Raw genomic sequence first — 14,689 nt, 5'->3', positions numbered from 1 at the left:
CATTTGATAGGGTGGATCGTGGGCACTGTCCAGGTAGTCAGCTTCAACGTTCTGTTTTCTAGGGTTCCTCCAGGTGCTATATACCTCTGCAGTTTCTGGTCAAACTCAAATGGGCCCTGACCGAACCTGTCATCTTTGGTCAAGGAGTGCATCAGTGTGCCCCCAGTCTGGCCTTTGTCATTAAGCCCTCCTCCATCAGGGGTTGGTGCTCCAGGAGGTGTACTTGCAAGTCCTGCCAGCATACTGGGACATTTGCCTCATGGGCCAGAACCTGTGATATCTGGTGTGAGTGGAGACTTGCCAATACATCTCTTCGGCAGCCTCCCCATCCAAGTCAGTTGGGTCAAGAGCTCTGGCCCAATGGTTGGAACTGGGTGTCAGGTAGGCTTGCTCTCACCTGTGCTCTGTGCCATCCAGTAGGGCATGGGTTTGCTGCTCTGTCTTGGCATCTGTGTCTCTACTACCAAGTCGTCCCTGCTGGTTAACTGAACCGATTTGGAGGCCCATGTGTCTGACCGGCTGAAGGCATGGACAGGGTTTTTCCAGTGCCTTTCCCATTGATGCAGGTCTCTGGTCATCGAATAGCTGGTCCTCTCCATGCTCTAACCCCATCCCTCATTACCCTGGCCAGTTTCCAGAGAATGGTCCTGGAGATCTTCTGTCCAGAGAAACAGTGAGCCTTTGCATATGTCCTGAGCCTCTCCCTAAAAGAGGACGGTCAGGACGTGATCTGTGTCAGGAGCCAGGTTCATACATTCCAATTCCAGGCCTTGTAGATGCTCCTTTATAGTGCTCATAGTCCAGCCTGGAGCCTGCTGGTGTACACTGACCTCTGCCACCGCTAAGAGCTCCAATAGGACTAGCAGCTCTTTTACATCAGCCTGCAAAGTCTCCCCAAAGATCTGTCTGAGTAGCCAGTCTTTTATTAGGATCTCCAAAGGACCTGAAAGCATTCTGTGAGAGCAGGTCTGTAGTGGTTGCTGGAGAGAAGACCTTCTCCTAGAGCTCCTGCTGCACAATCCCCATCCTTATTCACAAGTGGTGGAGACCCCTTCGGTGTGCTGGAGGTTGATCCTGACTGGTATCACCTGAATCAGAGACCTCCTGGACCATGGCCGGTGGGTCTGGGTGGACTTCAGGGTGCTCACCCAGCGCATGCAGTTTATAACCCCTTGTCTCCCCCTCTGTGTGCTCCAGGAGGTAAAGGCCACCCTGCTCTCCAATTCTCTTGCATATCTTATGCGGGTCATGCAGGATGTGCACCCTGTCTTCCTGGCCCTCCAGAGCATGATGCCAGGATCCCTGCCCTGTGAAGCCTTCAGCCACCTCCAGCACACTATCTAGTATCCAGCCAGTTTGCATCCCAGTTGCACTCAGGGAACTTATCTATGCACTCATGTTGCACACTGTGCATTTCCTGCTGTTGTTTCTTGCCCTGATAGCAGGACATCCTTCCACCTAGCGAGTGTGAAGACCCCCAGTGGGCCAGCCTCTATTCAGCTCTAGTCCCACAGCTCACTAGAGATATTAGTTGGTGGGTCTTGCATGAGATTATGAGCATGGGCTTGGATACATCGAACACCTGCCCTTCTGCAACAAGCGGGAGACCCTGGCACGTGCCTACCTAGTGTGCCAGGTTGCAGCCCCATTTCCACCTCCTCTAGAATCCCCTCCTGAGGTTCTGGCTACACTTCTCCCCCACATCTGTTCCTATACACATATCATCCAGGCCTCCACAAAGTTGCAGGACCCCCTCATCAGCCTCCACCTGGAACTGGCCAAACTGGCCATCGGTCCAGGAGGAGGCAGCTTGACAGCGAGGTTCTCTGTGCCTGTGGGGCCTACTTCCATTTCTTGGTTATCTCGTGGATCCATGCAGAGTTCCTTTGGGCGGCATCCACCTACTCCTTGGACTCCTTTGCGGAGCCTTGAGCTCTGGGATTTTCTGCTCAGTGCCCCCTGCCAGTTCCCTCATTTTGACCCTTTGACTTAGACACCCATTCCTGTTTGATCATGTGTTGTCCCATGGAATCACTTGTTTTGTTGGGCTCTGTGGCCCCTCCCTCCACTGAGGTGGGGATGGAGATTTTTATCCTGGGTGGGGTTTGGCACACCTTCCCAGAATTGAGATAGGCTGCAGATATATGCTCTTGACTGTGTATCTATGGTTAGGACCTCTCTAGGAAGGGTTTCTGTGGTTAGAGTCCTCCAGCGGGGTGGAGACCAGAGCTTAGTTCTCCAATCCACACATGGCCAAAAGCTTGGTGCTATGGGTAGAGTGACTCTGGACAGTGCTCTTAGCCATCTCTCCATGGGCATATGTGGCTGGGAGCAGCAATCAGTGAAGAGCAGCCAGAGGCTTTGGGACAGTATCATAGGAACAACACCAGAGTCTCTTAGGTATCTCTGTACAGCGCCGGGCACAAGCTCAGAAGGGGGTCCATAGCACTCGCTTCCTCCCCTTTTGCAGCACTGCAGAAGCGGAGGGTCTGAGAGCGAGCGGAGCAGCAGGGATCCAGCATGGGAACTGAGAACCCAAGGGACCCTGGGAAATGTAGTTCCTTGTCCAGCTCCCTGCCTAGAGAGCCAGCCCTGGAGCAGGGACGGAACTACATTTCCCAGCATTCCCTTGGCCACTATCAACAGGAAAGGGAGAGGGACAGAGTGGGGAAGCTGTGAGACCCCATGTGCTCCAGCTTGCTGTGAATGGGGAGCTGGCTGCTAGAAGGGGGTGGCGCTGTGAATGGGGAACAAGTATGCCCAAGGAGTAGAAGGCTTTGGCCCAGATACCACCCTTAGAAGACTTCCCCAGACTGGCTTAGGGATGCTGGTGTGACTTCGCCTGGCAGTCCCCAAAGAAGGAACTGGGTGGAATGAATGGACAGTGCCCCTCTCTAGCTGAAGCCTAGCAGGGGAGGTATGTGGACCCCAGCAGGAGAAGTTAAACTGAAAAGTAAGGGAGGAGAGGCTCTATTAGAGGACGTGGGCAGCTTTAGGTACAGTACCAGGCACACAGGAGGATTTCCACTTCTGAGCCATGGAAGTAGAAATTGACTTTTCCTTTCCAGATTTATCCAATATTCAGCAAGGGAATCTAGCACCTGCCTTCCAGATTTGAACACCCTCAAAATTCAGGAGTGCTTAAGCTCAATTTGGGAAGCTGTTACTTCATTTCTCCCAAATCAAATATACTGATCCACTGTAATTTGCTGTAGAAAAATTAGGATAAAATTGAGCAACAAATGCTGGGGTCTTCCCAGTGCTAACTAGGACTTGAATTGCTATTTTCAATAGCCATTGCCATTTTTTTTAGTTTTGTTTATTTAAAAAGAAGACAGTGATATTGCATTGGCAAATTCCCCACAGAAATGAAGAGTGGAAGAAAAGAATAACAAAGGCACCTCAACTTTTCCGCATTTATGTAGGACAGTCTTACAGTATGGATCAGATATCCTCCAATCACACAAGCTGAAAATTGTTCCACTTGTCTGCAGTTCTGTAACCATGCAGGAACCAGTCCTGTCTGTGCACATCCAAAATTCCGGTTGAATTCAGAAGGTCCTTGCTTTTGTAACCATACTACGTGATATTTTCAGCCCTGGTAAGCTAAACAGGAGGCCTCTCAGAAAAAGTTAGGAGCCGTAGGAAGTGTTGCTTATTCACTAGGTAATGTGAGACCATCCTGTTACAATAGTAAACCAGTGCAGCACAGAATGCATCTTGCTCGTGGAGTCTAGAATGGGGTCCTTTGCTTCTATATGCAGCCCATTAAAGACAATGAAAAGACTCTCACTTCAACAGAAGTTATACACAGGGTAACTCCCATTTACTGCAACAGAACTGGTTATACACAGGGTAACTCCACTGTCTTCACAGGGTCCTGGTCCCACAGCAGAGGGGTGGCCATGTGAGCTTGTTGCAGAGCTGCTGCTCGGGGATGGGAACCTCCTGGCACTCCAGCCTCCAAAATAATTCAGGCTGCACTTTCTGCACGACTATGTGCTAGCTGAGAGGTGTGCGGGAATTGGTGGCCTCTGCTGCAGGTGATGGGCATCTCAGGTACTTAAAGTCATGGCCTGGAGGAGGGAAGCGCCTAACTCCAGCGCCTAGGGCCAGCGCTGAGAATTTAGAACCCCTAGTGCTGCCATTGCAAGGTTCAAGCGTGCTCAGCCTTGGAATTGCCAGCCCTCCCTTGCTAGCAGCTGCAGCTATCTAAGGCTGGCCTCTGACAATTGACCCCATGGCTGTAGCCAGAGAAGCTGCAGGTGGCTCTGTGACTATTGGGGCCATTAAGCTAGGAGCGGATAAAGAAACCGGAGTTAACCTCAAGGAACAGAGGCCACCAGTAGGAAAGGAACGTCAAGGGGAGCAGGAAAAGAGGAAGCAGATCAGGCTTGCAGGGGGAGAATAGACCCAGCTGGCTAGGGAGCATGTCCAAGGTAGAAGAGAAACAAGCATAGGGAGAGGTGGTGGTGAGCAGGCAGTAGACTAGCATGTAGATGGGAGCAGAGGGAGAAAGGCTGGTGACTTCAGGTTCCCAGGGGCTAAGTCTTCACTTTGGGGAAATGGTGTTTGCAAGTGGCTTGCTCAAATGGCAGGATGAGCGCTGAGGGAGGGATTTGTCAGAATTGATCAGGTATCTGCTGGCTGTGAAACTTTATTGAGCTGAGACCAGAACCACATACAGTGACTGGTGACATAGGGTGGTACTGGAGACATGGCTACAGAACGTCTGAATGAGGAAGGAGATAAATCTGTGAGGAGTTTCCCCTGATCATTGTGAAATTACTGCTCACTGTGGACACTGGTAAACCCACATGGATATATACAGCTTAATGAGAAAACCTGGGGGCTGAGGGAGCTGTGTACGGCAATGCAGATAGTCATGCAGAGGTGTGTGATCAAAATGAAAAATGTCCCCGAGATTCAGTACCGGGTACACTATGGCACCAATGGCACTGCTACACCAGGCCCACACTCGGAGCCCACGACGACTACATGGGGGCCCACAAAAGGTTAATCCGGCCCTGGCTGGCTCCCACTCACCGCCCTGACAGTGCACGCCGCTTAGGTGCCATGGCATAGGCAGCCCCAAGGAGGGAGAGGTGGAAGAGGGTAGAGTGGGGACCAAGCAGCTGCCTTGCCGGGAGGGGGAGCAGCCAGGGTGTTGTGGGATCATCCCGCCCCCAGCGGTGCTGCCATTCCGCATCCCTGCTAGGCAGCTGCTTGGTCCTTGCTCTGCTCTCTGGCTTCCCCTGACTCCTTGGGGCTGCATGTGCAAGGGCATCTGGGCAGTGTTCATCAAAATCTGGCTGTGCTCATGTGACCAGGAAGCAGCTCTCTTTGCAAAAAGCTTCTTCTGATCCGTCTCCATTGAAAACCCTGCAGGCTCTCTGATATCGTGATTGCAGACCGCTGTTCAGCAGGCAATGGGTTAATGCTGATCTGAGCTGTTGCCCTTTGTAAAGGCAGATGGGGCTTCTGTTTGCAATAGAGTGCAATAGACTGCCCCACAGATTGCTGGCATAGAGAGGACTAAGGAAGTTGCCCCAAGAAACTCTGGGATACAGCTGGAGGATTTCTTGAACCCAAGAAAATCAAGCCGAACGTCAAGCTGGGGCTGCATGCACACAGGAAAGCAATAGGGCTCAGCCCCTGGGTCCCAACTTAGCACAGGCTCAGGGTCTTGCTCACATGCTCAGGGTCTAACTGATCATCATATTTGGGGTCAGGAAGGAATTTTCCCCCAGGTCAGATTAGCTGAGACCTTGGGGTTTTTTGCTTTCCTCTGCAGCATGGGGCACGGGTCACTTGCAGGTTTAAATTAGTGTAAATGGTGAATTCTCTGTAACTTGAAGGCTTTAACCCATGATTTGAGGACTTAAGTAACTCAGCCAGAGGTCTGAGATCTATTACAGGAGTGGGTGAGGTTCTGTGGCCTGCATTGTGCAGGAGATCAGACTAGATGATCATGATGGTCCCTTCTGACCATCTATCAAGGAACACAGGCTCAGACCCTCCAGTCCTGCAGGGGCCTGGGACTATAGGTTTGAGCCCAAGGTTAACACAATTGGTGTGTGGACACAAGGGGGTTAAGCTCAAGCTACATTGCTGTGTCGACTTAGTTACCAAATAAGGACCTGTCACACCAATGCATGTTCACCAAATATGCAAATTAAGGCAACAATTTCTTTTGCATCAATTCCAGCTTTTTGGATTTTCAGCCTTAGTGGTGAAGAGGCCTTGGCCTCTGCACCTCCCTTCTGGCTCTCTTCATCCTGCTCCAACTTCTTGGCAGTGCTGCTCTAGAGAACCTGTACTGCTAGGAACTCCCCTGCTTGCAACAAGCTATGGAATCCATGGAGATGGAAGAGGAGGAGAAGGAGAAGAATGAATTTCCGCAGTATTGAGGAGGCTGATCTGGGCCCAAATATAAAGTCAAAGAACTTTATCTTTCATGACCTCTTCCTTTCTGTTCTTCCAGTGCACAGGCACATACAGAATGTGAAGGGAAAAGCATTCTCTCCAATAAATGTTAATGTCCAAGGTACTAACAATATCCAGGTTAGTTCTCTCTTTTAATAGAGATGGCTGTAGCTGATCCCACCAGATTGTGGATTTTGTCAGACCTGATTACCCAAATCAAGGGCACTCTCTCCCCCATTCACATGAAAGGGATTCTCCAACTCATGTGGAGCCAGATGTCTTGTTTGAGTACCTTTAATATGAATTAGGTTGGCCCTCAGAGAAAGTCATGTTTTTACAATTGTAGCACTTCATTAAACCACAAGGAATAACTATTTCTGCTAGTTTATCTTAGTTCAGTTTATCTAGCTGTGTGGTATTCAGTCTTTCTCTTACTATTTCCCCCCCTCCCCCCCATTTCATGTCCATCCTAGAGGAGCATCATTTCAAAAGGAGAGAGCTCTGTAAATCTAAACAAAATTACATGCAGCATCTTTCTTTGTTCTCGCCTTATGAGAATATTCTGGCTCGGCCTGCTCATCAAGTGATAGCTTGATAGAGACTATTAAGAGAAAATATAAGACAGTAAGTCCCAAACTACAATTTCAGCGGAGTGGCTGAAAATGAATGCAAATTACATCTGTACTCAGTAATAGAGATACAGGGCAAAATTCTTCTCTCAGTTACACCAGAGTAAATCAAGTTACGGCCATGAACTTAGTCTCAAGTGACCTGTGTTTAATTGCAGGCTCTATCCTAGGCTGACCCCTTGCGTGACCTAGTTCCATATCTGTAATATGGGGATAACAGTACTTCCTTACTCTCAACTTTTGTCAGTCTTTTCTGTTGAGATTGTAGGATCTTCAGGGCATATGTTGTCTCTGATAGAGCCCAGTATAATGGAGCCCTGAGCTCCCATCTGGGACTGCTTGGCACTACTCTACTACAAATAATAACGATTAACTGACTTCATAGATATTTTCTATTGTTTGTCACTTGATGAGCAGGTCAAGACAAACGGATAAAAATCTGTAAGTGCAGTTCAAAACCAATAAATTTCCTCCACCAGAGATAGAATGTAATTATCCAGAAATCCATTGTTTTACTGTAACGTAACCAGGCTGAACATAGAAACAGGCTGAGACAAGCTAGAAAGAGACTGAAACCAAACCAGGGAAGTGGGGAAGAGTTGTTCGCTCAGGAAACAAACCTTCCTTTCAGTGCAACATCCCAAATCTTTGATGCAAGAAAGTTCAATGTCTGTATGAGCTGTATTGTCAGGTCTATTTCCTAAGTGCCCAACCCTTTCTATCTTCTTTGGGATAATTAGCTGTGGGGATATTTTCACAAGTGTGGCTCCAGAAATAGTTCCTTTAGCAAACCAATGTTAAATGTCTGTAAACTAGACTCTTCTGTAATTAGTTGTAAACGGTAATCACTTTGCTTCCTGGCTTTTGCCAGCTGTTTCACTCTAAATTAGGGTTACATGGAAAAGAATTGATGGTTAGACTATCCTTGAAGCACTCATGATGCATCCCCAATAGTTTTGCCTATGTGCAAAAGTCTTAATTAAATAGAGCTGTGTATTGCCTGCTGAAGTGAGGTGGTAGAAGCCATGTATGTGGCTACGAGTAGAATACATGTACATAATACTAACTTCAGAGAACTCTGCTTGTAAGTAGTAACTTTTCTTTCTCTGTAAGCCTGATTTCTGAAGGCTCTCACATGCAGAGATTTAGTGACAAAAAGGAGTGAGCTGACCCTAGAATTTTAAGAACACAAGATTTCTAATGGGTCTTGACAGTTCAAGGGCTAAAGAAGCATTTTAATCTTTTGTGCCCACCCAGTCTCCATACAAATGTAAATATCTTTCTTTAACTATTTGCCAAGAAATCTGGTTTTAATTTGTTAGCAGCAACCCCCATTTCCCGCAGCTTTTTCAGAGTCATGTCACAAGTTTGGCGGCACTTTGACGTTTTTCTCTGTCACTGTGTCATTGTTTATATGATGTCTGTTTCTTCAGTCCTCCTTTTTATGCCTGGAATATTTTTCTTTAATTATTTCACTGGCCAAAAGGAATTTGGGATTACTAGACAGGATGAGAATAGATTAGCCTTTTTTCTTTCCTCAACAAACCTTGAAGTTCCCATAGGAAATAAATAATATTCCCAAAACATACAGCGTTTTTTATTTTTTTTAATTAACTAAAATGATTAGGCCTAATAGAGAACATAAAGGAAATATCACCAATAATAGTTGAGTATCTTATTGGTATATATAGTGTCCGCTATTGTTATTTATGACCTTTTCTGCCTTCTAGTGTGGACTTATTCCAGCCTTAGGGAGTTTACTTTACTCCTAATAGCAAAAGGCTCTCTAGTTCCCACAGAGTCATTCAGAGACTGACTCATACTCCTTATGTTAATTGTTCAGCTCTCAAAATACAGCACTTACAGGGTGTGGCTCCAAGGGGAACATCCACTGTACTTATAGGGCATGTTCAGAAGTGTTTCACATATAAATCATTTTGGTTTTTATTTTTGATGCCTTAACTCTTTTCTATCACAGTTTATGGGAGAAGCATTTGAAAACAAAATAGAAAGGTCTCAGGTAGCATTATAATCTCTCAGGATTTCACCTCTGAACTATTCATTTCAAACCAGGCTCAGGTCACAAGTGAAATGATATTTGTTGTCTCAGTGTTTGTCTGGGACCTTTTATCCTCATTCCAAAACCACCACACAGTCCAGGCAGGTAGGGTTCTCTGTATAGGTGAGAGCTGAGGTTCATTGGCTGACATATTGAGTATGGGCAGCACCTGTGTACAGTCTTCCTTTGTCTACTTCGTATTCTCGGGTTTCTAAGTGCTACTTTTCACCAACCATTTACTCTTCTCCCCAACCCCCCCTCCCAAAAAAGCACCTAATGGACAAGTGGTCACATCTCAATTGACCCCCTCTTTGGCAATCTCAGCAGAGTGAATGAGATTTGACACTGTGCTACCTCAACAGCCTTAGGGTTAATCCCTACAGGGCAGAGTGGAAGCATATTGGTGGGGCAGCATAGGGGAAACACTGCTGCTACCCAGTCTCTAATTGTTCTTTGGCTAAATAGGACTTCACTCTCCAGGACTATCATCCAGAAATTATTGGGTGAGGTTCTCTGGGCTGTATTGTGCAGGAGGGCAGACTAGATGATTGTAAAAGTCATTCCTTGCCATAAAATCTATGAATCTGTGAAATTCACTTTCCAATTAAAAAATAAAAACCAAACCAGCTCGCCCTCACACACACACCCTTACAGGGCTCCCCTCCCGGATAATGCACAACCTTATGGGAACGCATTATATAAAATGGGGGAGAGAGTTGGGGCAGGTATTTATGATTCATGTTAAAATAATTGGGGTTTGATTTTGAGATTGAAATTATATGTGTATTTGCCTGCACTTACTTTGTGTGCGCATTACTACAAACGTGCATGGAGAATAGGTGCCCATGTCTGGCTCCAGATGGCTTTGTGAAACTATTAATGCACGCACAATTGTTCATAGAATTTACATGTGAAAATCAGGCTCATAACATCTGTACTTTTTTTTAATTTACTACCCAAATGGCCAGATTTCTTCCCCCACCCTTCCTCTCCTCTCCACTCACAAAGCAGGAAACTGTTTCCACTGAGTCATTTCACTGGGGAGAGAGGTGAGGTTTGGCCCCCTCCCAAAGAACAAACAGGGCTAGTCCCCCAGAGCCATCAGGTTCCCAAGTTATGTCACAGGCACTGGTCATGTACACATTTGCTTTGTGCCTCCACAGTCCCTCTTGGCTTTCCTCGGCTCTTGCTGGCTGCCTAGCAGCATAACTGCCCCTTCTAGACCCACAGTCCAGTGCAGGGGGCATAGTAAGACCGCAGTCTCCCCATCTGCAGAGGCTGGCCCCAATGGAGTTCTTTAACTAGATTGGAGAGGAACAATTCTGCAAGAGAGACAATTCCCACCCACCCCAATGCCATTTCTCCTTTTCCCCGCCACATTACTCTGCCAAGTTCTTATCCCTTCTGTACACAGCCTCAAAAGATTACACTGATGTAAAGTGTCCGGGAGTTAGCAGTGAGGTCAGCAAACAGCCTAACTCTGTGTAAAATTGGTTCATTGTGAAAGGAAATGCTCACAGCTTGAGGAGAAGAGCATTTCCCTTTCTTTTTCCCCATCTCCAAATTATATAAAACCATGGTACTGCTGTTAGTTGAGACCAGAAAGAATCCCCCTGTGGTCTGAGAGTGGCCAACCACGTCAAGCCCTGATCATCAAAATGTTAGTATTAAAAGTTTAACCCTTGCCTTCTTAAATTGAGTAAGTAATACTCTGCATATTTTTAGTAAATATGGAAAGTTATGGGAATTCTTCAGAGAATAAGGGTATAGACCACTGCGCCACTCAGTCTCTTCAGAAAAAAAACTGACAAACACACTGTCTGCAACAGAGATTCCTGGCATTTGTCACAGTTTGAGCCACAAAGATGTCAGATATTTGCCAATGGTTTCCTCAGATGGACTGGAATCTACATCCTTTACATTACATTCTTGTTTGTTTGTGGTATATCTTAACATACAAAATATGTGTAGTGGGAGCCTGAGAGGGGAGCAAACTGACCAAGGTGTCCCAAATATTATAAAATTAAAAAGAATTTTATTCTGAGCTGCTTCTCTAGGCTGTTCAGATTAAAAATAATAAAGAACATCTGTAAGTCATGGCTTTAGCAGCGGAGTTTTATTTTCAGTAATAGAAGCTTAATGGCTCACATTTTAAACCTGTGTTTTCTTTTGGAGCAGAAAGAAAAGCTTTCTAGTGGGACCTCTGAATATTTTGCTGAATCTACTGAAAACAAAAAATGTAAAATTCCTCCGACTCGAGAGATAAAGCAAGACATCTTGCAAAAGATGTACGTCTACCTCTTTTTTTTTTTCTATTTGTAAGATGTCAAATATATGATTTGACAATGAGTAATGCAGTCTGGCATACATAGTGAAATGATACTATGTGCACCCTTTTCTGTATATATAGGATTACTGTAGGCTAGTAAACATAGACAGGCAACTGACTATGAATAAGCATATAAAAACACCCATTCTCATTTTATAGAATACCAGATAGAGCCCTTACAACCCACTTGTATCCCTCGTAGCAACAGGCAGAGCCAACATGCTTCCTCTAAAGAAAATTTGAGCCAAAACAAATACATGTGATGTTTGAATCTGGTGGAAAACATTTTTTAAAAAGATTCACAACCCCACCCCTCCTTGTGTGTATGAGTCTGCAATATACAGATGGGAAAGAGGGTCGGGGCAAAAGTTTTTTTAAGCCTGCTTTGTGCTCCCCCATTCCTGGGCCAGCTGTGTGTCAGACTGGTCCTCTGGTGCAAGTTAGAGAATCCAGTGGCCCTAAAGGGTTATTACAGCACCTGGGGATCAATGGATTGCAGTGAGTCCTGGCAACACCCCCTTTAGCCCTAGTCACATCCCCTGTGCTGGCTACAGAGAGGGGATTAGGATGGGAGCCGCTATGCTGGCTCTACATCACTGGAAGGTTCCCCATTTCTGAACTGATCCTCCCAGAGCAGGATATACTAGCTTTAGAGCTGTTTTGCATCAGCAGAACAGCAGAAAGCAGTTTCAGCAAGGGAGAAGCTGTGCTGAGATCTTAGACTTTAAATCCTACGTATGCAGCTGCTGTACTTCTGCATCATGTTAATCTTCCAACCTGTGTGAAGTTTAGATTTGTGTGTAACCTGTGCAGTTGAACAGTGTTTATGTACTGACACTCCATCAGGTCTCTTGTAATTCCATTTTCCTTTAATATCTTTTGGAATATCATCCACTTATTTTACCTAAGTCCTCCTCCAGATGAACAGGCTTGATATCAGTGGGGTAGTGGTTAAATTTTAGTAATACTTTGAAATGTACCAGGAGAAATTCCAGAGAAACATTCTAAATTAGATTAGAAACTAACTCTCCCTCTTTCTCTGCATGTTGTGCATATGTATGTTTGTGTATGGTTTGAAACCATATAGTCACATTTTGAAGCACTTCTTTATCTAGCCAGTTTGGGAAGGAATTCAATACACTTATGCAGTATTGACCCCTAACATCTGTAATAAATCTAAAGTTCTGCCTGTTAGAATAAAATTTGAACTCCTTCACAGCTTAGTCATTAATAATTAGGATTCCCCTAGTGCAGTGGAAAATCAGATGGATAGTGCTTGATACTATCCACACTAGACAAACATTATTGTCAAGATGATACACAGACCAGCTTTTTCCAAATTCAGAATGGGGTTGCCCTAGCAGTCTTTCAGAATTTGTAAAAAGGGCTGTAAAAATCAGTAACAATTCTTTATTAAACAAAACAAAATACTTTTTTATTACAGTGTGAAAAGGACAGAAACAAGGAACAGTGACATGAGCAAACCTCAAACCAGCAAGGACACAATGCAAGTGTATCTTGGCTCAGGGGACTCGGAGATAGGGAGCAGGAAGAAGGAACATCAAGCTCCTTCCGATCCTCAGTCTGAAGTAAAATGTAGGAGTATAGGACAACCAAAGGATTGCATGAATACAGCTGAGAGCAACTCGGAGCTTCCTGCCTTAGAACTGGAAAATCATGTTAATCAGAGACAGCCAGATGATGCTAGCAGCCAGCAAACACTTCACTCCGCAGAGTGGTTAAAGATGAGACTTCTAAGCAGTAACCCTCCATGTAGCTGTGAGTCAGCACTGCCAGGTCCAAAAGAAAGTCAAAGAATGACTAAAACACAGAATCAACAAAAGAGTTGTGGTTCAGAGGAAGGGTTAGACCATTGCAAGAAAGTATCTTCTGAACAGGGTCATTTAATCCCCAGAGACGTAGAAAGGAAAAAGAGCAACTCTGATTGTTTAAAACCATCTTCGGAGGAGAAGTCCCTACTGAATCCCAAGTTGTTTTCTAAGCAAGACTTGGCAAAAGCCATGTCTGATGAAGAGTCACTTACTTTGGGAAAAATTCCCCCAAGACCTGTTTTCATAAAAAATAATATACCAGTAATACAGACAAACCAAAATGAGCCAGCCGCAACCACTGAAGAATTATCCCTAATGCCGCTATCCTCTTATTTAAAATTTAACTTCAAACCTTCAGAGAAACTTATCCAAAAAAGAAAGAAAGAGGGAGAAGATGGGCCCAGAAAGTTAAAACTACGGAGACTTAAGAAGTAATGATGTATTAAATATTACCAAGGTGAAATCAGTTGTGCAACCAAACTTGTATTCAATGGACCGACATATATGGTGAGTTTTTAGGAAGCAGTTCTAAATAAAGAGAAGTGATCAAAATACTGAATGTTAAACATAGTGTCCATGTTGCTAAACTTTCTAACAATAAAATGTTAATATTTAAAGCTAGACATTCTATAGGGACATGTTTTGATTCTACTAATAAATCAGCATCTGGAGATCTGATGACAAAAAATGCTAAAGTAACTTCCACTATAGTCAGTTAACTGGTACAGATTCTCCATTTTTCTGCGGACTACTAAACTCACCATTTTATTCATTGGTACAAGCTCATCATTTAGTCTTTTGGGGGAAAAATACTTGGTTAATTCATTTGGTCTTTGGAACCTTGTCAAGCAAATAAATACTCACGAAAAAGTACCCTAGTATAGGGCTCTCATCTAAAATATTTTCAAGTAAGACCGTAGCCAGATTAAAAACTGATATGTGCAACAGTCATTTAGGGCCTGGTTTTTCAGCAGGGACTCAACATAAATGCACACACTTTTCTCATGCTAGCTATGCACACGGGTGGTAGAATTTTCACATGCATGCTTCATTGAGAGAAATGAAGTTTGTATGTGCAAAGCCCATCACCTTCAGGTGCAGGAGTTATTGTTGGGGTAAGTGCACGCACACACATTAAAAATCAAACATTATCTGTACTTGAGGGCCACTTACTAAAGCTTCCTTTTGTGTATTTGGGTTTAAGCTAAATCTGTAGTATTTGACTATTATCAATATGGCATTGGAGTTAGTTCCTAATGTCACATCTTTTCTAATATTGCTTTTATGACTTGTGTACTTCATTTTGTGTACCAATTAACTCATTATTTGTAGTTTTCTTCCTAAAATGGATACAATAAAATGGCAAGAAATTTCATTTTTGGTCAGTCTTAAAATCAATATGGCCACTGAAACT

The 14,689-nt window shown here is 44.8% G+C and overlaps 1 protein-coding gene across 7 annotated transcripts in view; it reads left to right on the top strand.

Annotated features, from left to right (window-relative positions):
* The window catches only part of SLX4IP (SLX4 interacting protein), a 124,603-nt gene extending 109,953 nt beyond the window's left edge, over positions 1–14,650 (top strand). For 6 of the 7 annotated variants that reach the window (XM_048842594.2, XM_048842590.2, XM_048842591.2 and 3 more), the window contains 2 exons: positions 11,290–11,402; positions 12,888–14,650. In XM_048842594.2, coding sequence (XP_048698551.2) covers positions 11,290–11,402; positions 12,888–13,710 — 936 coding nt within the window. In that variant the 3' untranslated portion in view covers positions 13,711–14,650. The remainder of the gene's footprint in view (positions 1–11,289; positions 11,403–12,887) is intronic. The other variant, XM_048842589.2, reaches the window with a different exon arrangement.
* Positions 14,651–14,689: the final 39 nt, after the last annotated feature.

Source organism: Caretta caretta, chromosome 3 (assembly GCF_965140235.1).
Source record: "Caretta caretta isolate rCarCar2 chromosome 3, rCarCar1.hap1, whole genome shotgun sequence".
In the NCBI taxonomy this organism is placed as follows: Eukaryota; Metazoa; Chordata; order Testudines; family Cheloniidae; genus Caretta; species Caretta caretta.
Note: the sequence above shows the minus strand (reverse complement) of the source record. Positions and strands in the feature narration are given on the sequence as shown.